Below are 18331 nucleotides of genomic sequence, written 5' to 3' on the forward strand. Positions count from 1 at the left end.
ACAGTCATTAACAGCAGTATAAAAAGTGAATTCCAGAAGCTAAGAAATCTAGGCCTAGCTTATTTCACAAAAGTATCTCTCTGAAATAGAGATATATTTTTATTGCTAATATTTATGGCCAGGCAATCAGAAAGCATTTAGGTTGTTTAACTAACCCAATGTTTTTCATGTGACCTAAGGACAGGCTGATTGTTGATAATGTATTTTTTGTGCAGTTTGGTGGTCGATGCAACTTATATTTAGTCACAATCAATAAACTGTATACGTAACAGTTGACAAAAATAAACAATTGCATACAGGCATTTGGGCCAGATTCTCAACTGGTGTAAATCAGCATCGCTCCACTGAAATTAATAGAGATATGCTGATTTACACCAGCTGAGAATCTGGTCCATTGGTATCTAAAACTGGAACCATATAAACATTTGTCTTGCATGATCAAGAGATACATTATACAGATCAAATGTCTTGCTGATGTGAAACTGACAGTACATATTAATTCTACCTGTGAATGAGACTAAATTACACAGCAAGGGGAACAGTTTGCTTTCCGCTCCCTTCTATAATCATATATGGGAGTCATATGTGGTCAGCCCTTGTATAGTGAAATACTATAACTTCACAATAAGAAAAATAGCTAAATGATCAAATATATTGTCAAAAGATTTAGAACCTTCTTCAGGATAGTCACTGACCATTTTTATCTTTAATGTATTTAGGAACGTGAAATAAAACAATTTGTTTGTTTTCGCCATCAATGAAACTGGATGGGACTATACAGAACTTAGTGTTTCATTACGAAGAAGTAAATATCAGGTTGGTTGTTTATTGACGTGTTCAGTCAGTTGGTCTATTCTTCATTTAAGGAAGAGTGTATGGTTAAAATAGCTATGAAACTTGCCATACTCATGACATTTAACTATCATACGGCATAGTCTTATCAGCTTAAACCATATTCAGCAGTTTTATAGTGGCATACATAAAAGACATATAAATGAATAACAGGGAATAAGTTACCAACACTCAGGGATTACCAAAATAATGTTCAATCTTTTTACCAATTAGATAGTAACTGCTTCTTTTGTAATCTCAAGAAGATCTAGTGATCATATCTAAGTCTGGTCACAATTATCAGCATGACAGGCTAGTCTTTTTTTCAATCAATATTTTCCAATTAACATTAAAAGACCAAGGTTGCTTTCTGTAAAGTTCCACCCTTCAATAAAAAAGTATCTGTCATAGGTTTAATTGGCAAAACAATAGCTTTCCTACCTTGGTTTTCTCATAAAGAAATCATAGGAATGACTTGGTAGCATTTCTTTGGATCTTAATCACAGGCATTTAATAGCTATCTAGGAAGGCCACAGAAAATTCCATTGATGACCTAAATGCCTTTCTTAATGTTGTATAACTAGGGATTTTAGTTTTTAGTTTACATCAAAAACATCAATGGAAGTAATTTTCAATAATTTGTTAAAAATAATGTTTTGAGGAAAGAACACTTATAATGGCAAGTTCTATTTAAAGAGGCTTTCAGTGAAATGAATGTATTATTTTGCACTGTCTACTGTAAATTTCATCCTGTATCAAGCCTTGTCCATGCTGTCTGTGGTGTACTTTTGGTCATCTATTGCAGCAGCATGGAAAGTGGCTTATTTGGGAGGGGAGATTATTGTAGGATTCAAACAATAAATGAAACTGTTTAAAAGAAGGCTTTGAATATTTAAAAAAACCTTATGTTTATTTAATTGCTGATGGAATATCCAGTATCTGTGCAAATGTATGCTGTCAAAATTTAAATAAACTTATACAAATTGATTTCCCTATGAAGTTACAAATACCTAACCAGATTTTGTTAGTTTATGATGTTTTTCTGAAATGATTTTCATTTTCACTGTGTATGCTAAAAAAAAGTTATCATGTTGGCACTGAAAAATATTTATGAAAATGAAAAGTAATGGGAAAAACAGACTGATACCTAAAGTAGAAAGAGCTTATTAAATGGCAATTAGATACAGCTGCAACAAGTTCTCTGAGCAACAGAGTAATAAAAAGAAGTATTCTGAGCAGAAAGAATTGATCTCTTAGCATCTCTCTCCTCCTACCTCCAAACATGCAAATATTGTATTTAGTGAGTAACAGCTATTTTGTGAGCCACGTTATTTATGTATGTTCCGGTAAAGAAAAATCTGAATATTCTTCCCCAAATCTCTGTCTTTAAAAATATATAATTAACATCTTATATTTCTCACTCAGCTTGGGTAAATAACAAATGGTAATATTAACAACTAAAATATTAAGTATCTCTTTAGATAGTATATAGTAATTATGCTTTCAACAACTGTTTAAACGTCAGTACTACAGGGATCCATCTCTGAAACCAATCCTTTAGAGTCTATTTATCTGTCTTTCTATCTTAGGTGTTTATATACGACATCCCTTGCCTCCGGGCACCGCCCCCCGCAGCTCCCATTGGCCGGGAATGGGTAACCGCGGCCAATGGGAGCTTCGGGGGAGGTACCTGGAGGTGTAGCAAGGGCAGCACAGAGAGACTAATTGAATTACCAATGTCACACAGGAAGTCTGTGGTGAAGCAGAACCTAGGTCTCCTAAGTCTTAAGCTAGACCCTAGCCCAGGGGTGAGCAAACTACTGCCCGTGGGCCGGATCCAGCCAGCTGCGGGATTGCCCCTGTGGTGCCGCAGACCCCGCATCGCTCTCAGAAGCGGCCGGCACCACGTCCCTGCGGCCCGGAAAGGTGTGCGGGGGGGAGGGCGCTGTGCGTTGCCCTTGCCTCCAGGAACCACCCCCCGCAGCTCCCATTGGCCAGGAATGGGGAACCGCGGCCAATGGGAGCTTTGGGGGAGGTACCTGGAGGTGTGGCAAGGGCAGCACACGGAGCCCTATGCCCCCGCCCTCCCACAGGGGCGGCGCAGGAACGTGGTTCTGGCTGCTTCCTGGAGCAGCGTGGTGTGGGGCCAGGGCAGGCATGCAGGCTCAGGGCGCACTGCTGCCACCCGAGTCACTTTAGGTAAGCGGCATCGGGCCGGAGCCCGAACCCTTCCTGCACCCCACCCCCCAACTCCCTGCCCTAAGCCCCCTGCCTGCACCTTGCACCCCAACTCCCTGCCCTGAGCCCCCGCTGCACCCTGCACCCCTGTGCCCCCCAACCGCCTTCCCTGAGCCCCCTGCGGCACCCTGCACCCAACCCCCCTGCCCTGACCCCCTGTTGCACCCCACACCCCTCCTGCTCCCCAACCCCCTTCCCTGAGCCCCCTCATTCACCCCGCACCCCTCCTCTGCCCCAATCCCTTGCCCTAAGCCTGTTCCTGCACACCGCAGCCCCTCCCACATCCTGCACTCCCTCCTGCACCCCAACCCCCTGCTCTGGCCCTGCATACAATTTCCCCACCCAGATGTGGCCCTCGGCCCAAAAAGTTTGCCCACCTCTGCCCTAGCCACTGGACCACCCTTGGCCAAATCTACACTAAGGGTGCAATCCTGCAACTGGATCTGCATTTAATTCCACAGCACAAAACTTTGCCACTTGAGCTAACAGAGTAACTGAAACCAGTAATAGGTTGCCATCCTTTATGGGGAGCACTTCCCCAGATCAATGCAGACAAGCATAATTTTTTCCTGAAATCCATGATACTGACTACATTCCACTAGGTAGTCTATATAACTAACACACATATACACAAAACGAATGTTAAGGCTGCAAAGCCAGAAGTTGGAAATGTCAGAACTGAGGTTGATCTTAACCTTAATTCAGCCCTTTGTGTATACGCATGATGATATAGTCTTTAATTGCATGATCACACACTATGTTTTCCAAAGGACCCCTGCCTCATTCAGTGTACAAGATGGACAGTGCTCACTGAATGAGAAGCTATTCAACATTTCATTTGACCCTCATTGTTTAATGTATGGCCCCGGGCCTTATTTACTACATACTACATATAAACTGTGCTCTGACTACAGAATTATTCATTTCCTCATGGGCTTTTCTATAGCACTATAGTATGTGAGTGTTTCACAAACATTAATGAATTTATTTTCACAACATACTTCTGAGGCGAGGTGATATTCTTCCCATTTTACAGACAGGAAGTTGAGGCACAGAGCAAGTCAAGTCAAAAGTGTACACTAATTTTGGGTGCCCAGGTTGATATGCCTACTGCCTGACGTTTTAGAGCACTTAGCATTATCTAGTACTTTATATACTCGAAGCATGGCTCAATGGTACCTGTGAGTGCTCAGCAATTCTGCAAATCAGGCTCCAGTCTCAAATTGGGTCCCCAGAAAATGAAGAACACAGAATTAGTGACCACCTGCGGAAAGTTTTATTTAAGTGACTTGCCCAGCATCATGCAAGAACTCTATGGCAAAGGCAGGGATAGAATTCACTTCTCCTGGTGGTATTCCACGGCCTTGACCATGACACTTGCAATCTCCCACCTCATTCACTACACACCACCTGACTTCTATCACAAATGAGGTAGGGTCCTTCAGGCAAGAGCATCCTGTACTACACAACCTGGATTCATACCCAGAGCAGGTCCATCTTGGGCACTGAATGAAGCATGGGTCCTGAGGGAAAAACAGTATGTAATCATGTAATTAAAGATTGTATGATAATGCATATGCACAAAGGGATTAAAAATTAAGGCTTCACAGGAAATCTTAATTCTGGCATTTCCTATCTTTTGAGTACTTGACTTTGCAACCTTAAGGTTCTTTTAATGTATTTTTGTGACTGTCTTTTTTAAATTAGACTTCCTTTTTTTTTTAAATTCCATCTGGTGTAATCATACTGTTACCCAGGTGCATCATTAGCTGGGCTGTAACAGTTAGTTCCACAGCACAGACCTTTGCACTTGAGCTAACAGAATAACCGATAGCAGTAGTAGGTTGCCATCTGGTATGTGAACCAGCAATAGAGAGGGATGTGTCATACTTTGCCAGTAGGTTTCAAAGATATTTGCTGATACTAGAGAAATATTGACTTAAGAATCGTGAGTTCTATTCCAGGTTCTGTAGGGGACTCTTCTCCACTGGGTACAGACTTTCTGCTCCTCTTCCTCTCAAGACTGTCCTCTCTTGCCTGCGTCCCCTCCAGTTTGTCCCTGTGCCAGTTTTGTCTCTTCCCACCAGTTCATCATCCCAGTCTCCCCACCTACCTACTTCAAGTCTCCCTTTCAAGACAGGTTTCAGAGTAGCAGCCGTGTTAGTCTGTATCCGCAAAAAGAAAAGGAGGACTTGTGGCACCTTAGAGACTAACAAATTACTAAAGACATTTCACCCAAGTACCAGCTGCTAACGATAACTACAACATAACTAAATTCAGTAATCTCTGGGTGGAGGAGTTATGCCAAAACCTAGCACTATTACATTAAACTTGAGAAAAGAAGAGTTAAATTAAAATGTGTAAGCCAGTCAAAAAGGTTAAAATGAGGAAATTAAAATCCTTAGACTCAGCATGGAAGCAATGCAAGTATCCTATAACAGAGTCACAGAATGAATGCATATTCCTAAAAAAGAAACAAGAGGCAAAAACATAGCTAAATAGCAAGGCCAAAGATGTCACTAAAACCAAACAGGTACCCTTTAGAAAAAGGAAATTCAGATCAGTAAAGCTAATAGAAAAGAATATAAACTACAGCAGGTCATCTTTATAACGGAAATTGAGGAAGAATTTGAAGAGCAAATAGCCAGGCAGAAAAATAAACAACAAGAAATTGTGTAAGTCCATCAATAATAAGACTCCTGTGAGAGAACTGGTGAGTCTGTTGGACTGCCAGAGAGCGAAGGACAATGTGGAGAATCTAAATGATATCTCTGATTCAGTGTTCACCACAGAGAATTTGGGGGAGATATGTACACTGGATCAACTCTTTGCAGATATTAAACATGAGGTACCTACACAGACTGCAGAGTCGAGAGATGGACCTAGAACAAATTGACAAATTGAAGCACAGCAAGTGACTGGGCCCAGATGAAACATATTCAAGACTTCTGAAGGAGTTTAAGAATGAAGGGTGGGATTTTTAAAGGAGCCTGAAGAGGTCATGCACCTAACTCCCTTATACTCCTTTGAACAAAGTGGCGGAGTTGCTAACAAAATAGTGCAATCTCTCACTCAAATCCACCACTATGCCAGAAGACTGGGAAGAAGCAAATATTGTCCCTATCTTTGAAAAGGCATTGGGTTGGTCCTGGGAATTACAGACCAGTGAGCCTGATATCAGTATTAGGTAAGCTGGTTGAAATGATAATTAAAACCAGAATTATAAAACCCTTAGATGAATGTGATATGATAGGGACTATCCAGTCAACTTCTGTGCTTCTTTCAATAAAATTAGCACCTGTGATCACATGGCTCTGAAATCCACCCCACTGGTCTCCGAAATGCTGCACCAGTTTTGAGGAGCATAATATTGCTGTCAATCCCCAACATTCACCTATGGCACATGCTCTTCTTGTCCCTTGCTCCCACACTGTGAGTCCACTTTCTCAGTCCCTCTGATTGATGCGGTCACTTCTTCCTCTGACTGGCTCCTAGGCAGAATGGAGAAAGGATTCCAAACACAGGAATACTCCTTGTTTTGCCTGATGCATGACTATTAGAGGCACTGAATGGACAGGCCCAGCAGTGAAAGCAGTGCTCCCACACTGCTAGCGGATGGAGATAGGGGAATGAGCGGGTGAAAATGAGATGGAGTGATAGAATAAGAGTAGGGAAAACAGGCAGAAAATGATAGAACCTGGACAGGTAGGAAAAACAATGGGAAAAGAAGGGGCAGAGCAGACAAGGGGAAAGGAAAGGGAATCAAGGCACGAAACAATAAAGAAAGGAGGCACTGGACAGAAGGAGTCATGGAGAAGAGGTAGGGGAGTTGAGAGGGACAGGACAGGTAGGAGTAGAAGATAAAGAAAAAAGAGGGGAAAGGAGCAAGAAGACACATAGTAAAGGAAGGTGAAGAGGACTGAATGTCAAACACGAGTAGTAAGAAATTGGGAGAAAGGGGAGGAGCTAAAAGATAGATAAGCAAATTCAGTCACAACTTTTCTCTCTTGGTGTCTCCAAGTCCGCCAGCAAAACAAGTTTTGAATAAAGCAAGGAAGAACAGTGACGTGAGCGTAATGCTAATCTATAAGGATGGACAGATATTAAAGAGGGGAGAGATCCAGGGAAGAGAGGAGAAAAGCCAAGAGAGTTCAGAAAGTTAAGGGAAAACAGCCAGTGCTTCAGGAGAGGTCAGTTAGCAGCCAGTAAAAAGTGACAATGGAGTCCACAAAACAAGGAATGGTCAGCCAGGACAACAACATGGCTACTGAAGTAAATAGCACAATTCTGGCTCCACCTTGGGAAGGGAAAGGTTTGGTGAGTGAAAAGGGTCTGATGTATTTACTTCATGCATAATGGAGAACTAGGAGGAGGGATAGCTCAGTTGTTTGAGCATTGGCCTGCTAAACCCAGGATTGTGAGTTCAATCCTTAAGGGGGCCATTTATGGATCTGGGGATTGGTCCTGCTTTGAGCAGGGGGTAGGACTAGATGATCTCTTGAGGTCCCTTCCAACTCTGATATTCTATGATCCTTTTCTTTAAAAAGGACTTCAATCAAACCAAATCAGAACAGCAAATACTTAACAGTAGTAATGCAAATGATATTAGTTTATGACCACTGAATGGACTTGGCAATTCTCCCTTTTTTGTTAAGATCAAGTGTGCCATAGGTACACACATAGTACTCATTTGTTTACTTTTAAAAATGCCACTTATAGTGCTGAGATGGAAACTACAAATATTAAAATAAAGTACGTGGACCAAGATTTTCCAAAAGTGACTAAAGATTGTGGGTGCCCAACTTGCAGCACCTTCAAGGAGACTGATTTTCAGAAAAAAACGAGCACCAGCCATATGAAAAATCAGGTCCCTTTTATCTGTCTCAGTTTGGGCTCCCAAAAATTGTGGTCCCTCAAATCACTAGCCAGTTCTGAAAACTAGCCATGAAGTATTTTGTAACCACATTTTTTCCTCTTCTTTTCCTGAAAATCAGCAATAAAGGGCCCAATCCAACTCCAAAGCACGAACTGAGTAGGAGTTTGATTAGAAACTGGATTTTACTCCATGCAATTAGAATTTGGACACCTAACATTCCAGTCAATATAAAACCGAAGATGCCTGGCTGAAAATTCTTCCTTACCGCTAGTATTAATGAACTGCAAAAAACTGCAGCTATCAGAGAAAAAATAATCTGTGCTATCCAAAGCATTTTTTCAGGAAGCTAATGAAGTAATGGTGTATGGCCCAGTGTAAATCAGTGTACCACCACTAAAATAGAACTGGATGCCTGGCTATTGGCACGCAACAAATGGGTTAGAGAAAGAGAGAAACTCTGCCCTTCCAGAAGTCACCTGCTGATCTTGCAAATACATGAATATACTTTACCTTATAGAATCACAGAATCATAGAATATCAAGGTTGGAAGGGACCTCAGGAGGCCATCTAGTCCAACCCCCTGCTCAAAGCAGGACCAATCCCCAATTTTTGCCCCAGATCCCTAAATGGCCCCCTCAAGGATTGAACTCACAACCCTGGGTTTAGCAGGCCAGTGCTCAAACCCTTGAGCTATCCCTCCCCCCCCAAAAAGTCTCTCCCACTCTTGCCAGGCAGCCACAGGCCCACCCTGCCCTGTACCTGTGGAAATCAGTGGCACTATTGCAGAATAATTCACGCACTATTGCAGAATAATTCAATTTATGTATGTATATGGGGGTGCGTGCGCACACACACACAATGTACAAACACCACATTAAAAGCATGTTAAGATTACAAAGCCAAGCACTCAAAGGCTAGAAAATCCCATAACAAAGTTTTCTTATGCAACCTTAATTCAGCCTCTTTAGTATGTATTATGATACTGTCTTTAATTACATGATCACACACTATTATTTTCCACAGGTCCCGTCTCATTCAGTAAGCAGGATGGACAGTGCTCACTGAATAAGCAGCTATTTAATATTCATTTTATCATCATTGTTCTATGTGTGGCCCTAGGCCTTATTTTACTGCACTATAATACACTGCTCTGAATGCAGAATTACACATTTCCTCATAGCCTTTTCTATGATGCTCATCAGTATAGCCTTTGAGTGCTTCACAAACTTTAATTATCTTCAGAACACCACTGTGAGATAAGGGGGTGCTATTATCCCCATTTTACAGATGAGGAACTGAGGCAGCAAGAAAGTAAAGTTAAAAGTGTGCCTTAGATATGGGTGACCAGTTTGAAGTGCCTTTCACCTGATCTTTCTGAGCACACAGCATGATCTAGCACTTTGTATGTTTTCAGCACATCTCCCATTGACTTCAGCTGCAATAGTGAGTGCTCAGAACTTCTGGAAATCAGACCCCAGGCGTTTAAAGTCAGGCACCCAGAAAATGAGAAAAACACAACTAGTGACCACCTATGAAAAGTTTGCTTTAAGTGATTGCCCAGAGTTCTACAGGAACTCTGTGACAGAAGCAGGGACAGAAACCAATTTGCAAGGGCAGCATTCATCTGCCTTAATCATGAGATCATCCTTTTTCTTTCAGCAGTCCGTCCCTTACTTCATTCAGTACACACCTTCCAGACGCTCTTAGAGCTCCAATATGACCATCAGATAGCTCTTTTACCTCCATCCAAGAGGACTCCCCTGAGACTTCTCTGAGCTGATGGTCTTTTACCAAGATCTCCTCAAGGATCTGGAAGCTAGTTTCAGTGACCAGGTCCATAGTGGCCGCTGAGGGGAAGGACCTCCTAGCAGAACACATGCTAGACAATTCACACCTTAGGGTGCAGGTGGTGGAGTCCCCCTGCATGTGCTGGAAGTTGGCTCTGGCTGTACCACCACACTCAGAGACCTCCTGGACCGTGATCAGATGGACCCATGGCACTGAACCAGCAGATGGGGCTGCCCACCCTGCATGTCCCCCTGCCATGTGCGCTAGGAGGTAAGGGCAGCCTTTCTTCTTGCTTCTCTTGCTTTCTTCGAGCGGGTCCTGTGGGAGAGTGCTCCCTACCCATCCCTCACCCCGCCCTCTGGAATTTGTCATCAGGCTCCTGCCCCTCAAGCCTCCCCGACATGCTACTTCAGCCGGCTGAATGCCATCCAGCCGGCCTACCTCCAAACCGTACCCAGAGAACATCTGTACGTGCTCGGGCTTCGTACCATCCACTTCCTCGCCCCTGTGTCATGCCCTGACACCAACTGGCGGGACCAGCTGCCACCTGGTGGCCCAGTCAGTACTCCACTCTGGTTCCACAGCCTGCCAGGGATATCAGCTGGTAGCATCTCCATGAAGCTCTAAGCACAGTTGTGTTTCTAGTACAGCACACAAACTCCCCTGACTCCTGTCCTTTCTGTGGTGAGAGTGAGACCCTGGCACACATCTATGTGGAGTGCGTCAGGCTGCAGCCCCTCTGCCAACTCCTCTAGAACCTCTTGCTGTGGTTCTGGATGCACTTTTCCCCCATACCTCTTGATCTATGCACAGCCCATCTGTGGCCCCACAAAGTTACAGGACCTCCTTGTCAACCTTTTCCTGGTGCTGGCCAAAATGGTCATCCACTATACCAGGAGGAGGAAGTTGGATGGTGGTGGGGGTTGGAGGTGGGACGCTCCGTGACTGTAGGGCCTACTTCTGGGGTCCCTCACATGGTCACACCTCCAGGAAGAGTTCCTCTGGGCGATGTTCACTGACTCCTAAGACACCTTTGAAGAGCAGTAGGTCCTGTCCGGGGTTCTCTGTTAAGTGTCACCCTCTGGAACCCTGATCTTTAACTTTTAACATTCACTCCCATCCGTTTTTTTCATTTGTTGTCCTCAATATTCTCTTATGGCCTGGGTTTAATGGCTCCTCCCTCCTTGGTTGAGGGGGTGGCCTTTAGTACCATCCCCCAGTAATCACAAGTACACACCTTCCAGAGCTGCCCAGGATTCCGTTATGAATAGAAGATAGCTTTTATCTCCATCCAAGAAGTCTTCCCCGAAAGTATCCCGAGCTACCAGTCTTTTACCAGGACCTCCTCAGGAACTGGAAGCGAGTTTCAGTGACCAGGTCCATAGCAGCCACTGAGGGGAAATATTTCCTCACTGTAGCCCTGCTACACAACCCACACCTTCATGTGCATGTGGTGGAGTTCCCCTTTGTATGCTCGAGAATGGTGTCACCAGAGTCTGAGACCTCCTGGACTATGGTCAGAAGAACTGGGTGGACCCTGTGGTAACTGGCCAGATCAAGTATTGCTCACGCTATACATCCCCCATCATATGCTCTAGGAAGTGAGAGCAGCCTTGCCCCCTGCTTCTCTCACTTTTATTGAGCTTGTCCCACCTCTGGCCCTCTGGATCATCGGGCCTCTGCCCCATGAGCCTCCCCAGCTGCCCCCTACGTATCACCTGAGTGGGATGGATGCCTTCTAGCCAGTCCATCTCCAAATTGCACACTGTGAACATCTCTACATGCTTGTGCTCCATACCACCCACTTTCTCACCCTTGTGGGACAGCCTATTTTCCATCATAGTCCCACAGCCTGCCAGGGATATCAGTTGGCAGTTCCTCCTTGGAGCTGTGTGCATGGGAGCGTGGTGGATGTGGTGCATGGACTCTCCTAACACTTGCTTCTTTTGCAGTCAGAGGGAAACCTGCTGCACATCTGCATAGTGTGTGTCAGGCTGCAGCCCGTCTTCTGACTCCTCCATAACCTCCTGCTGAGGTTCTGGCTGCACTTTTCCCTACCCCTGCTTGTTTTCGCATACCCCATCTGTAGCTCCATCGCAAGACCACCTCATCAATTTCCTCCTGGCACTGACCAAGAAGGCCATCCACCAGATGATGAAGAGGAAGCTCAACAGAGGGGTGGCTCTTTGGCTGTGGGTCCTGTTTCCAATCCCTCTTTGCTTTATGTCTCCAGGCAGAGTTCCCCACTTTCCCCTTGCTCCATATCCCAGTCTTGCCGCTCGTCACTCACCCAGCCCTGACTCCTGTCCTCTCTGAAATCAAGTGGGGTGGCTTCCTCCTTTTCCTCCTCCTTGCTACCTACTAGAAGGAGCACTGAGAGCACAGGTGAGACAATATTCCAGCTTTCAGTTCCTGTGACATGTGCACAGTGGCCCCTGATTAGCAGGAGGTGCAATTGCATAAAGGATATGCCTACACTGCAAGTAAACACCTGCAGCTGTCCCCTGTCAGCTGACTTGGTCTTGTGGGGCTCAGGCTATGAGGCTGCTTAATTGTGGTGTAGATGTTGGGGCTCAGGCTGGAACCTGGGCTCTGCAACCCCGTGAGGTGGGGCAGAGTCCCTGAGCCTGGGCTCCAGCCCGAGCCTCAACATTTACACAATTTTTAGCCCCACAGCTTGAGCCCCGTGAACCCGAGTCAGCTGACCTGAGCCAGCTGTGGACATGCCGCGGGTCTTTTATTGCACAGTAGACATTCCCAGAAAGTTCTTCTAAGCCCTTGCAGTCCCAAGTTTAAGCATGCTCTGTACAGATGGAATCTTCACAGAATTTCGCTGCCAAACTCTAGCAAAGTCTCTCCTGAACATGTGTGAACTGATATTCTCAGAGTTTCATAACTTGTCCGTATTTGGGCAGATTTTTATGGGGATGGCCAAAAGCACCCCTGATACCAGTGTAACCTTCCTATGAAATTTCAAATTCCTCGTCCAGGGCTAGAACTTCTCAATGAAATGGTTGTAAGAATTTTTTAACATGGACAAAACAACATATTTTCCCTTCGCCTTGTTCTGAGAAACAGCTAAACTGTTTCCCCCCCAAAATTTATCAAAAAAAAAAATATATATATATACGCACCTGTCATGGAAAATTTCAGCCCGAATGATTAAAGTTTGGAAACTTTATATGGAACTGAAAACATGGTCTTACAATAAAAAGCGTCAAGCAACCTTAACTAGGCATCACTACCTGAGCTGCCTTTTCTATAATGCAGTCTGATCTATTGAGAAAACTTATTTTTTTAAATGAAGGTGAAATTTCTGGTAACATTCAATACTTTAAACTCATTTGCAAAAAAAAAAAAAAAAAAAATCAGACACAAAACTCACACATCTTCTCACCGTGTAAATGGGGCTCAAGCTTTTTTTTCGCTTCAAAGAAAAATTAGTAAAAAAAAATAAAGTCTAGTTTTTTTGGGAAGAAATAAACATTTTCTAAGAAAAAATACTTATAACTGCAGAATCAGGACGGCTCAGAGAATAAAATTTGCCAAATTCTAAATTTACTTATGTCTGTGAAATCTCACTCAAATCAAAAGGCAGAATTTGACCCTAGAGGACCAGACTATTAATGATGTGAATCAGTGAATGATTCGAAATCTTTATCATAGTCATCAGAATTTAGTCAGAGTGAAGTTCTTAGTGAAACAAGTCCTGTGGTATCAGTTCAGTCTCTAATACACAATGGCTAGAATCACAAAATTACTGCACATAATCTGACACAACAGGCAATCTCTGCTTTGAAAAGATTTGCATAAAAATTAAGTTAGCTTTAATCTTCAGAGAGAATGGTCCCCTCCAGGTCACCACTGAGGTTACTGGTGGGGCAACGGATCCCTGCAGCTGCCTCCACACTGAACCTAGTTTGCAGAGCTACACTTTCCAATGTCACCAACATAATTCCTTCTTATGATAAAAGAACACCAGTAAAAACAGCGTAACACGCCATGCTATAATTTAACTGGTAGTTTTGCTTTTCATTCCACTAGTGACTTATTATTTAAAAACAATGGTGCCAATCCTATAAGATGCTCAGAGCACTTCCAATGAAGTCTATGGGCCTTTTCTATTGACTTCAGTAGAGGGAGAGTCAGGTGCTAGTAGGAGCTGATGGTACAAAGCACCTTGAAGGATTGGGACATTCACTGTGGAAAAAGTATTCTCTATGGGCACTTGCCCCCCCCCAGAAGTTACATTTTGACCAAACAAAAATTAATTAGCTTACTGAACCAATTAAAATATAAACGTGTAAGATGAATTAAAATATTTTCTTATGTTAACTGCCATGACGGCCAACACTGCTTACATCGCTCAGCTGCTTAGCATGGGCTGGGGTGATCATACTGGTTATCTGTTTATTCCCTGCTTTTAAAGCTGCATCTCTTCTTGCTTGCTCAAGAAGAACTCTTGCTCGTTCTTTAAGTTCTTCTTGTCTTGACAACATTCGTTGCTTAAAAATAAAGAAGTAGAATTAATGGCAAAGAAACCCCACCATATTCAACAGTGACAGAGTAGTTAGTAGCCAGGAGCCTGCCTAAATAGTAAACATCAGGATTCAGAGGATTACAGCTTCATGAGGTGACATAAAATTCTACAGCAATGGAAAATAAAGATGATAAAAATGTAAAATTAAAAAATAACCTCACAGGCCTTTATGAAATAAACAGAGTTTCACTGATTTTCTGTTAACATTTGACACCTTAAAACTAGAGCTGTCAGGAAAAAAAATGAACTGGCTAGATGGAAACTATTTTACATCTACTATGTATTTAACTATTTAAAATATGTATGTAAATGTAATTCTTCCTTGGCTACTGACAGCAGGTATAATTCCACTTCCGTCCCATAAAGGGACCCATACACAAGCTGCAAAACCAGCAAAAACATGTACCTGTATTTTAGCTACAGTCAGAAGAAAGGTTTCAGAGTAGCAGCCGTGTTAGTCTGTATCCACAAAAAGAAAAGGAGGACTTGTGGCACCTTAGAGACTAACCAATTTATTTGAGCATAAGCTTTCGTGAGCTACAGTTCACTTCATCAGATGCAGTCAGAAGAAAGTTTCTTATTTCCATTCGTACAACTGATTACCTCTCAGAGTAGAAATAACATTACGAGGAGCTCTGTATAGGCACAATGGATTGACTGGAACAGTTACAAGTGCCTATGTGCATAACCCTGACTCTGACTCTGTCCAGTTATGTAACTCCTGAAATGAAGACCCTGGGGACATGGCCCTTCATGTGTTTTTAGGCCCTGGAAGAAGGCCTATATATGAGCTAGAGCTGGGGCCATCATGCTTTGGAGGATGTGTTCCTGCAGCCAGGTTTATGTGCTGTTTTTCTGGCAAAGGCTGTGGCTGGTACAGCTGAGGTTTTAAGTTTGATTAACTAGTACAAATACTCAAAAGGATTAACTACCCTAGAAGGCCCCCTAAAGCCATCCATCCTTCTTAGCCTATTTTCCCCTTGCACTGAAAATGTCAGTACAGAAGACACACAGCCTTTACCTGTCATGCTATTTTCTGTGGGCCAGATCACTCCCTCCCGTTAAGAAACCAATTCACAGGGGAAGAGTTGCCAGAAAACCTCATGAGGTTCCACTGCTTTTGGGGAGGTGTTTGGGGCTCCTGCACAGTTTACAGTAGAATTGCAGCTGTGCCACTTCTCCCTTCTGCACAAGCAGGGAGAAGCTGCACCTGGGTCTCAGAAGATGATCCTAGTCTAAATCATCTCCTTTAAAGAAGAGCTATTCACCTAACTTCTAAAAGAGAGTGAGCATGTAAAAAACCCACAACGCAATATTCTGTGTAAACATAAGAAACATGCCTATCTGTCCATCTAGCCAGCTCTTTTATGTCCACATCACTGCAGTAGTGTTCAATATAAGTACTAAATTTCTTAAAAGAAAACGTATTCAGGTCACACTTGCTTGTGAAAGGAAAAAGGGGTCCTGAAAATGTAAAACACTGCTCCATCTGAACCAATGCACAATACTGCAGACTGGCCACACACATCTCTTTTCGCAGCTAATGGAAACTCATTGAAAGAAAGCTAAAAACAAAGGAAGTTGTCCCCAGGAAAAGAATTATGGGCCTGATTTGGCTCTCTTGAACATGAGGTTGAGAACATTTTAGAAATATTTGTGTGACTGATTTGATTTAGTAGGATACAGGGAGAGACATAAAAATAATGTTAGCATTCATGTAATGCTTTCTGTCTTCAAAATACTGTACAAATATCAGCCAATTAATCCTCACAATATCCCAGGGAGGTATGTATGTATTATCCCCATATTACAGATGTGAAAACAGACAGTGATTAAATGACTTGCTCAAGGCTGCACAGAGCATCAGCAGCAGAACCAGAGTTAGAACTCACAAGTTCCTTGCTAACAGTTGTGTGTTCAGTTCACTAGGCCATGCTACTTCTCAGATAAGATTTGAAATATTCCTGGTATATTTTGAAGCATTCAGAAGTTTTGAAACTGTACACTGTTGTATATGAATCAATGAATGAATAACTTTTTTCATTTAATGCTTCAGCATGAAATATTCACAAAAAAGCTTGGGGGTTCCACAATGAATAGCAAAACCCTTGAACCTAGACACCTTCAGCTGGCTGAGAATACAATTTTATTTACTTTAATTGGAAAGGGAGAAAAGATTAACAGTAAGATAATTCTGATAAAAAGAGTTGTTATGGATTTTTTTCATGCAATAGCTCTTTTCAACATCACATGCTCTTTCCAAGTATTCAGCTAGTGAAGAATATCTGGTTTGTCAGACAATAAAAAAAAAACAAAACAAAACTCAACCTAGCCCGTCAAAGATACAATGAATTATAAAGGTGATGCACAGAAATTAAATTGAACAGTAACCCCATTTTATTTCAACTACACATTGTTTGTTTATGTATACATAAATTCAAATTTCTTACCTGTGCAGTTTTTGCAGTTTGATCTGCGTGATTTATAATCGTTCTGGTATCAGTGTCAGAATCGGTCTCTATTTGCTTCAGAGAAGCATGTTTTTTCATTGTAAGATCTGCATCCTTGTTATAAGAGTATCCAACTTTAGAAGTGGGAGATAAACTTGTTTTTTTGACAGGTGAGCCAGTATCTGATCTCCTGCTCTCTGTGGATCCTGTATGTTGCAGCTTTTCTTGCTCTGTGAAACTAATGGTACTGTCTGAATTCTGGTGTCTTTTCTTGTCAGTGTCTTCACAAACAACGGCTGGAGATTCATCCTTTTTTTGCTCACTGACACGAGGCAAGTCACTCAAGTCCAAAGTGTCGACTTTCAGCAGTTTCTTCCTTCCCAGCAAAGGCTGTGCCTGTGCTGTATTTGCACTGCTGCATTTCCTGGCCTCTTCAGATCCAGAAGTCCCTCCAGAGCTCTGCTGGGGTTTTTGTGGATCAGTGTCACTTCTAGTCCTGCGAGAAGAAGGGGAAGCTGTGCATGGGCTTAAATGGTCATCAGGTGTCTGATGCTCACTTTCTGATTCTCCAACAGCACTGTCATTTACAAATACAGAGTCATCCTGCGAAACAAAGTCTGCCAAACCACTTTCAGGCTGGTGCAGTTCAGGCTCTCGGTTCAGATCATTAAGCTCTGCATAGAACTTTTCCTGATCAACAGAGCTGTTTGTGTCCGTTTCATAGTTACCTACTTTATACGTGCTTTTACTACTGTTCTCCTCTATCTGAACCACATTTAGTTCTAGGCCACTGAAATGTGCCCTTATTTGATAGAGATAAGTCATAACGGTCAGTTTGTCAGGAATTGCTAACAAAACCATGTCAGAAGGTTCCAGCAATCGGGATATTCCTATACTGGCAAACCCATCATATGCCTTAAAAATAAACAAAGCAAGGATTACAATGCAGTAATTTCATCACATAGCATAACAACTCAAAAACAGCAATTGAAAGTTTCATTTGAAAAAAACAAAACAGTTAAAAATATCAGATATTGCAGGAAAGTCTGTGGGCCTGATTCACCATTGTGATACTGTTGTTTTACTCTACGGGCTTCCACGGAGTAATATAGTTGTGAATTAGCCTTTTTGTATTTGCCACTGTACAAGCCAAGTTTTAATATATTGTCCATAAGTCCATTATTGCACAACCTGTCAATTTTCTTGACAGATTCTACACAGCAGAATCTCCACAGGAACCTAAAGCAAGAGAATAAAAACATGGCATTGCTTTTTAATATATAGTCATGCGACAGTAAAAACAACTGACATTACTCAGAATATAATAGACACATTCATGAACAAATGGATGTGTGTGAAAGTGGAACCTAAAAAAACCTCTTCAGTTTTCATTAACAAAATCTATTGGCATCTTAAATGGTTCTCACTCAAGAAGCAGGAAACAAGCAAATTAAAAAAAAGTGTAAGAGTTGGAACAAAAAAAGGTAAGGATGGGTTTTTAAGATAAGGAACAAAGATAAAAAGAAACACTACACTAATCCATCTTGGGCTTTATCATTGGTGATCAACCTTCTCCCTTCTACTGGCCATGTAATTGCAGTGATTTGT

The 18331-nt window shown here is 42.5% G+C and overlaps 1 protein-coding gene across 6 annotated transcripts in view; it reads right to left on the bottom strand.

Moving 5' to 3' along the window:
* EHBP1 (EH domain binding protein 1) overlaps positions 1-18331 on the bottom strand; it is a 321365-nt gene that overhangs the window by 74639 nt on the left and 228395 nt on the right. For all 6 annotated transcript variants that reach the window (XM_073339536.1, XM_073339541.1, XM_073339540.1 and 3 more), the window contains 2 exons: positions 16724-17638; positions 14095-14238 (listed from right to left, as the gene is read on the bottom strand). In XM_073339536.1, coding sequence (XP_073195637.1) covers positions 14095-14238; positions 16724-17638 — 1059 coding nt within the window. The remainder of the gene's footprint in view (positions 1-14094; positions 14239-16723; positions 17639-18331) is intronic.

This window comes from Lepidochelys kempii, chromosome 3, assembly GCF_965140265.1.
Source record: "Lepidochelys kempii isolate rLepKem1 chromosome 3, rLepKem1.hap2, whole genome shotgun sequence".
In the NCBI taxonomy this organism is placed as follows: domain Eukaryota; kingdom Metazoa; phylum Chordata; order Testudines; family Cheloniidae; genus Lepidochelys; species Lepidochelys kempii.